The sequence below is a fragment of the Marmota monax genome, unplaced genomic scaffold, assembly GCF_021218885.2.
Source record: "Marmota monax isolate L192 unplaced genomic scaffold, Marmota_monax_Labrador192_F-V1.1 WCK01_AAM20220418_F8-fsc00010, whole genome shotgun sequence".
Classification (NCBI taxonomy): domain Eukaryota; kingdom Metazoa; phylum Chordata; class Mammalia; order Rodentia; family Sciuridae; genus Marmota; species Marmota monax.
In genome coordinates this window covers 9,751,556-9,759,639 of record NW_026692321.1, presented here as the reverse complement: position 1 = coordinate 9,759,639, position 8,084 = coordinate 9,751,556, and the positions used below count along the sequence as shown (strand labels likewise).

The following is an 8,084-nucleotide window of genomic DNA, read 5'->3' as shown; positions in this document are numbered from 1 at the left end:
CATAAAGAACATATAAAAGGCGGCTAAGCTGACAATGGAAAACAAGACATCATAACATTTAGAAAAGAAAGCAAGATTGGGCATCAGACATGTAAGATAGCAAGAAACTTGGCCCTGAGCTTCCCAGCAGGCAGAGCAAAAGCAGAGCATGCTAAGAATTTGTAGTTTAATGGCTCATTTCTGGAACACTTTTTTCTTTCTTCTTCCATGGCTAGAATTCTCTCATCTGACATACTTAAGTAGGTTGGCTTCTTGGGGACCACAAATAGTGAAATTCAGATTATTGATCTGGGCTTCAAGTATTTCAGGTGCTAAATTAATTTAAAGTCATTTCACTTTCTTTTGGTTCAGGGATACACAAATGAGGTGCAGAGGTTGAGTGATTTGGGATCTGTAAAATGCAAATGAACAGGAAATTCTTTTAAATAATTCAAAAAGGTCTTATTGTTTTTTAGTATGGGGATGCAGACTCCTAGGGACCTTAAAGAGCACTTTGCCTGGTTTTCAACATGGTCAGACCATCTGGAAGGTTCATGCAGCTGTCAACTGACCCCACAGCGTTGGGGCACGTGGCTGTAAACCAGGCAAGCAAAGCTGTCCAGTCCATGGGCCTCCCTTTTATTTTTGTAAAGAAAAAAAAAAATTTCAGTTCAGAGCTAAAAACTTGCAATGAATGAAACCTGCCACCCAAAAGAGAAGTGGATCCACAGGTTTTCTTTCCACAAGCCGGGGTTTTGCCTCCCTTGGGCAAACTCTCAGAAGCTTCCCAATGGGGAGCTGTGTGCCTGTTAACCCATGGGTCCTAGCTTTCCTCCAGAGCAGGCAAAAGTTAATCCTGTTTCCACAGGGCAGTCAATTAGCCCAAACACCACCAGATGATAGGAATGGGAAGTAGAGAACTTACTACCCATGCAGGGGGAACTTGATCTTCCAGGTACAGCTGCCCTAGGTTTTGGTGAATCAGATGGAGTTCACTGAAGGGAGGGGCCAACTCTTATTCAGCTACAAAGCTTAGTCTAGAATTTTTTACTGCCCCTAGGGCAGGTTTAAGAATGAAATCTTGGAAAACTATCTTCTATATCAGAATTTAAAACAATTTGCCCATGGAATATTACTACCTATGTTATATATACAGGTCACGTTGACTGCTCTTTGTCTCTCTACTTATAAAGGGTGGGTACCTAATGTCCCAGCTGAATCTCATGAAGGGCTGACTATATGAAAGTGCTTGTCACCTGTTGAGTACCACTGCTTCTCTGCCAGTTTGTATAATCTTGGAGAACTACCTCAATCTCCAAATCCTGTCTTCTCCACCAACTGGAGACAAGGACCCCTCCTCCCACAGCAGGATTGCCCAACTGTGAAAAGGCTGTTCAGTGGAACTGCGTTCCTGGGACAGAATTTGAACTAGTGTTATTAAGGAATAACATTTGAATTGCATCATTTAATTGCTATTTATTTTCATAAACATGAGGTATTTCAAAGTGCTATAAGATGCAGCACTAAATATATACATTTTGAAGAAATTAAACACAGAACTTTGCATTTACCCAGTTCTATGCACCAAACATGAACAAATACATTAACAGGAAGAAACAGGCTAGGAAAAGGCATATATATATAGTAAATTTCTTTACAAAAGTTTCTTAGTTCAAAAAGTGATAAAGTAATATCTACTCAAAACTTTCACAACTCATTTTCATACGAAAATATAAGTATCAAATTTAGTTATGTATCAGCATTATACTAAAGTATACAGGCAGTGTAAGAATTAGTACAGTACATAACAGAGATTAACAATATATTTGTATACAAAACATGCTCCTCAAACATTGAGGTATTATTACAGTACTTAGGTGTGAACTTCCAGTCTAATACTGGCCGCAAAAGCCACCTCTCATTACCCAGGACGTATACAAAAGGCGGGTGTGTCAATGGTATTTACAGAAATGTTCCCCAGGGGCATCAAATGGCAACCCCCTTACATGGCATCTGCTGGAACTTAAGCACCATTGTAAAAAGAAGGAATGACTCAGTTGTTTGAAAACTTGGAACGAACAAGGTGACTTCCACAGCCCCAGAGGCTCCCAACTGTCATGAACTTCCACGGCTGTCACAGAAGTGAGGTGCAGGAAACTGCAAAGCCACCCAGCACCCCATCATGTGGGCTCTCCGAGGTCCTGGTAGAACCCCCACATGTCCTGCCCCCCACCCAGATCCAAATGACAGGGGACCGATTTGAAAGTAAACCAACATTCTTAATGTCAACACAATGTTTGTTTAAAAAAAAAAAAATCAAAATGTGCAAAGTGGCAGTGACTGTCCATTTGAGAAAGGTTTAGCAAGTCCGAGCGAGTTCGATTTTCTTTAGCAACTGCTGCTGTCTTGCCTGCAATTTCTCCTTTTCCAGCAGAAGCTGGTGCTCCTCGGCCTGGAGGGAGTGGACATACTCGGTGGCTTTTTTCAAAATGACCACCTTGGCGGCCTTCTCATTCTTGACCAGCTCCGGCACGTGGTCCCTGAGCGTGAGGAAGCTGGATCTCAGGTCATTGCGGCGCTGGCGCTCTAGGATGTTGTGGTTGCGGCGACGCTCGCTGTCCTCGGAGTCTGAGTTTCGAGGGCTCAAGCTCTTGGCCTTTGGTGGGATGACGCTCTTGAGGGGACGGGGGGACACCTCACTCTTGATCTTCTTTTGGGGTGGCGCATCCTCACTCTCCACATAGGGAGAGGGTGCGGCATAGTTGTGCTGCTGGTGGATGGGGACACAGCGTTTGAGGATCAGCTCACTGGACTGAGCCCTCCCCAGGCCCAGGGCTGCGTTCTTGGGGCGCACGGTGATGGTGAACGTGGTGACAGCCTTGCTGTTGGAGGAGGAACGGCGTTTCTCCACAGTGACCACATCGATTTCCTCTTCTTCATCTTCCTCCTCATCATCCTCGTCATCTTTGATTAAAGAATGGAGGAACATTCATGTGAGACATACGTGAACAAAATGAACAGACTTCCATGTTTGTGTCTAAGTCCCTTAGGGCAGTCTGTAGCAGGGTCTGCTATTATTGTGGATCCATCAACATGCAGACAGAATGTACTTATTTTGTCTCTTTAAATATGGAAATAACTTTTCCTTCCCCAGACCCCTAGGGTACTATCAGTTTCCTTTCAAGATTTTTGCAGGTGGGACTTGAAGGTGGAGCTCAGTTGTAGAAAACTCGCCAGCATGTGCAAGGCCCTGGGCTCCACCCCCAGCACCAAAACAAAAACAAAAACAAAAACAAAAAACTAGCAGATGGCAGAAATACAAAGAATCTGAGCCTGAGGTCCAACAGAATCCTGGCTCCATGGTACACTAACTGCAAGATCCTGGGCAAGGTACCGAACCTGTCTAAGCCTCAGTTTGTTAGCTCTGCAATGGGGATAATATCACAGCACCTTTGAATTTGGCAAAGAAAATGTAGACTTAGCACAGAGCTGGGCTTAGCAGACAGATGCTCAGTAATGGGAGCTTTTAGCATAATCGCCAGGCAATCTGCCCCCTGGACTCATGCACATTTCCATCTTTGCATTTCAGGAGTCTCCTTTGTCAAAACACATGGCTGAGTTTGATTTTCCCTCCTTAAACTCGAGGAACACTTTAATTAACTAAGGAAGAAAAATAACTTTAGTTCCACAAATATGAGTTTCTTACAGTAGGTAGTTTTGCATCTAGCAAAGATCCAATCTTAACTACAGAGCCGTAACCCACAGAAGCTACACACCCCTGAACGGGAGCAGTTCCTAAGTCACCAACAATAACAGCAACAACAAAACGTGTAGCAGCTTGTATGGGTTTTCCCTCCTCTCCTCATTTACTACCATGCTAGGATAGAAAATTATTGTTTAAAATGCAAGCATGAAAATCAAAACACATCTTCTGCTTGATCTGAGGGGGACCGGAAAGCTGAACAATTGTGGGATTTGTTCTAAAGCTGAAATGGGAGGTTGTTCCAGTCTGTGGGTCCCTTTAAGCCAGTGTTTTGGTTTTCTGCCAAGAAGACAGCTGTTGGAAGGAAATGCTTCCTCACCGAAAGCTGTCAAGGCACAGACATTAAAGGGACAGAGCCCTTTCAAACTGCAGGCTTATCACCAAGTTCCCTTCCAGGAGCCTCAGAAGGATAGGTTCCCAGCCCTGAAGGAAACTTAGGCTTTTTATCCATCTGCATTGTGAAAACACTGGTTCTCAAAGTCCAAGAAGTCTCCAAGGACAAGGGCTATTCTAGTATTGGGGTGGAGTTCTGTACCTCCAGAGCTCAAGGCAAAAGCTAGTTGTTTTTTTTTTTTTAAACCCTTCTCATCCATTTAAGATATAAATACTCACAAAAGAACTAATCTCAGAGTCCTACTGGGATGTTTGCATTCCTGGAGGGGCTGTAAGTGCCCACCCTCACCTTCAAGAGCTCAGGGTAACAAAACACAACCCAGGTCTCCAATGAAGCTGGTATTCCGGTTAGGAGACAAAACTGGGTTCAGTTTTCACTACACAATGGAAAGAGGAGTCCCCTTGAGAATGTGCACAGCCGCTACTGCACTTGCTGCCAGCTGTTGAAGGGGAGGGAGGGCGCCCGGTCACCCCCAGCCTCTCAGATCCTTGGCCCGGCTGCTGGCCAGGCACACCGCCGCCTGCTGGCCACGCACCAGGAGCAAATAGCCCACCACCCACGGAGGGCCGGGGGAGGGGGAAGACCAACGTTCAGGAAAAAAAGAAAACCAGTGCCCTCCATCTGTACAGTCTCCTAACTTCTTGTGCCCTAAATAGGATCTTGTATAGCCCTTGTGTCTTTTGGGGGAGTCTTTCCCCCGTCTGACCTGGGACTGAGTCCCTTTCCACCTTGGCGCTAACAAGTTTCTGCCCTGGCAAAGAACCCAGCAGCCCTTTAACCCCTACCCGAGTTGGCCACCAACTTTTCCCAGGGTGGGAACAGGGTGAGGCCAGCCGTGGCCCAGAATAAGGTTCCCAAAGAAGGTGGGAACAACTTCAGGGAGGTGAAGTTGGGAAGAGGCACTTGCTACCCCAGCAGCTGTCTGTCTTCGACCCTAAGAGACGCTGGTGGGAATCAGGACCTATGGACCACCAGCGCTGCTGCTCCCCAGAGTCAAAACACCAAAGCTGACAAAGGGACCGCAACCCTCAGCTCCAGGGCCCCAGGGCGGTAGCCAGACCGGGACACAGGCTTTACCTGAGTCGCTCAGGGTGTCCTCTCCGGAGGTACTGAGGGCCTTGTGGTCACCGCCGTTGGCAGGGCGGCCGCCTAAGCGAGGAGGGGCGGCCACCGCGGCACTGGCTGGGGCTGCTGCTCCAGCAACCGCAGCGCCCACGGCAGGGGAACCAGCCGGGGCGACCGGCACAGGCGCTGGATCCCGTTTGTTCACCGGGAAGGGGAAGACGACGGCGGGATCCACGCACTCGGCGGCCGGGTGGGCAATCTCCGCGGGTAAGGCAGCTCCGGCGCGACCGGCTCCGGCCGTCCCGCCGTGCCCGCGGCCCGCAGGGTTGGCAGCTCCCGCTCCCGGGGTGGCGGGACCCGCGGCCGGCGGCCCGCGGCCGTGCTGCAGCTTCTCGCTCACCGCGCGCTCCAGCTTCTCCCGAGCGGAGAAGCCGCTCCACATGCAGTCCTGGAGGATGACCGGGTTGGGGGTGAGGCCGCCCAATCCCCCCAGGCCGAATGCGTCCTCCTCGGCGGGGTTGCCCCACAGGTCGGCCTCGGGCAGCAGCATTTCCGTGGCCCAGTCGGAGGGCTCCGGACTCTGCTCCGAGAACGCACGGCTGGGCGACAGGGGGGGCGTAGGCAGCAGCTCAAACTTCTTCCAGATGTCCTCCCCCGGGGGGGTCGAGTCGGGGCCGCCGAAGTAGAAGTCATCTTCGTCCGGGTAGAAGCAAGGCTGCAGCGAGTCAAACTCGAGGTCTGGGTTCTTGCAGATCATCCCCGGCATGGTGGACGCGGTGCAGCTCGGCATCGGCTCGCCTCCTCGCCGGCGACTAAGCGCTTCTTTCCGCTCTGCTCTTTTTAATACCGGGGGTGCTTCCTTCCCGTGGGGTATGCGAAGGGCGGGGGCCCGCGCCAATATCCAACGCTGTGACCAACGACACACCAGGAGAGAATGGGCAAGAGTAGACTGGGGGACAGGAGTGGGCACCCCCTCTAGCCCAGTCACCCAACCTCCCTGGCCAGCCCCCCCTCTCCGCCCAGAGCTCCCGAAGGTGGAGGAAGTTCTGCTTCTCGTTCTCTCCCTCCCTCCTTTTGTGTACAAGCTGTCTACGACAAGGGGTGGGAGGGGGCATGCAGATGCAGGGGGTGGCGGCTCTGCAACTTTGCAAACTGCCATTTCATTCACACAAGGCACTGTCTGGGGGAGGGGGCTGTTCAAGCTACAGAATCCTAGCTCTTTACTAGCAGGCCAACAAGCCCCACTTGCACCATCGTAGGGCCAGCTGCTCGAAGGAAGTCCCGGCTCTGCAACCCGGCTGCCGGGCATAGGATTTCGAGTACCCTCCCTCAATCCCCTCTTTGTAAAAACGCAACCTTGGGAGTGCAAATCATAGCAGGGGATTTAGGAAACTTTGCAAATGGAAAGAGCCTTTCTCTAGACAGAGACCAATAAGAAGCACCCACATCCATAAACCTCACCCCTCCTCATTTGAGCCGATGCCCTTTGGCATTCACCCGTCGCAGGGATATCCCTGCCAATAGCTTATTTTGAAGCTATCCAGCCCCTCCCCCTCCTTCCAAATCCCCAACAACGACCTCTTCCTGGGAAGGGGGCGGCTGAGCCCCATCCTGGGAATGGTGCAGGGGCGCCGGCGCGGGGAGGGCAGCAGGGAGAGCGCGTCTCCTCTAAGCAGGAGCGGTCGTGACCCAGATTACCACCGCGGCAGCCTCGCCCCGACTAACCCCCTTTCCTTCCTCAGATGGCACCATTTGGAGAAGAGCCCCGGCTTGGGGTGGGGACGCACCGGCTCCTCGTCAGCTCAAACATAGACAAATCTTCTAGAGCAGGGCGAATTTCTTTTCGCTGAAGCCATTACTCTTTCCTTGCAAAGGCTGTAAAAGGATTAGGGCGGGTCTCCTCCAGCCCGGGTGCCTATCGGGCTGAACTGGCTTTTCAGGGAAAACCCCGAGATGGTTTTGTTTCGGAAGCATAAACAGTCCCCCGGGCACATTCGGACGCCTGGTGCGCGAGCCGCGATCCCGTCCAGGGCTTCTCTTGCCGCGGCGCTCGCCGCTCCCCGGGCGCCTGGCGGTTTGCAAGCCCCGCTCCTTACCTCCGGTCGACTGCCGGGGATCCGGAGGCGATTCTGCGCTGGGGTCTCCGGGTGGGCTGTGGGGGTGGGGGGGTCCTAGGGCGGCTGCAGTCTGTGAGCGCTTGCGCCCAGCTAGCGCTCGCTCGGCTCCAACCCAGTTCCCAGGAGCCCCCCGCATCCACCCAGCGCGTCCAGACAGATGACTGTCACTGGCTGCGCTTTGAAGCTCGGGAGATATTATTAACTGAAAAATCTGACACACCCGGGGGGCGGGGAGAGAAGGGGGCTGTGGCGCAGACAAGGGGGAGGGAGAAAGGCAGAGGAAAGCGGCTTTACCCCGCCCTCTTGATTTCCATAAAAATCAGGGGAGGCGCCAAGGCTTTCGCGCCAAAAGCCACTTGCTTTTCTTCTTTGCAGTGGAGGTTGCAAAGCTGGGAAGCCCGGGATGTTCTCCTCCCGCCCTTTTGGACCCCCGGGCTTGCACCCGGTGCACTCCGTGAACCAGCTGCGCGCCGAGCGGTGCAATGCAGCAACCACCAAGTGGGCCTGGCAATTGCTTGACATTAAAAAAATAATAATATTTTTTTTTTCTTAAGGGCTCTAGGGTACAGGCTAGGGAGGGGGAACCGAGGCTTCTAACCCAGTCCCCGCCTAAGCTGCATTTGTATGCAGCTAAGCTCGAGGCCAGCGTTGAGCAATATCTTGCTCGTGTGTGATCTGCGAGAAAGGCTACGAGGGTGCAAAATGGGAAGGAGCGGACGCGCCCATTTAAGAACAGACCGAAGGCTGTTTCTAGTCTCAAATGGAA

General features: G+C 51.6%; 1 protein-coding gene across 2 annotated transcripts; it reads right to left on the bottom strand.

Annotated features, from left to right (window-relative positions):
• Positions 1–1,435: 1,435 nt before the first annotated feature.
• Mycn (MYCN proto-oncogene, bHLH transcription factor) lies at positions 1,436–7,493 on the bottom strand. 2 transcript variants are annotated; one of them, XM_046441296.1, is made up of 3 exons: positions 7,298–7,493; positions 5,214–6,108; positions 1,436–2,943 (listed from the first exon to the last, which is right to left on the bottom strand). In XM_046441296.1, exons 2-3 carry the CDS (start codon positions 5,989–5,991, stop codon positions 2,339–2,341), a joined length of 1,383 nt encoding a protein of 460 aa, XP_046297252.1. In that variant the 5' UTR covers positions 5,992–6,108; positions 7,298–7,493; the 3' UTR covers positions 1,436–2,338. The 2 variants fall into 2 exon arrangements, with proteins under 2 accessions (XP_046297252.1, XP_046297253.1); XM_046441297.1 differs by lacking the exon at positions 5,214–6,108.
• Between the last annotated feature and the right edge of the window lie 591 nt (positions 7,494–8,084).

Coding starts and splice junctions, on each gene's coding strand:
- Mycn (XM_046441296.1), bottom strand. CDS start 5,991: ATGCCGAGCTGCACCGCGTCCACCATGCCGGGGATGATCTGCAAGAAC. Junction 2,944..5,213: donor GGACACCCTGAGCGACTCAG/GTAAAGCCTGTG, acceptor CTTTAATCAAAG/ATGACGAGGATGATGAGGAG.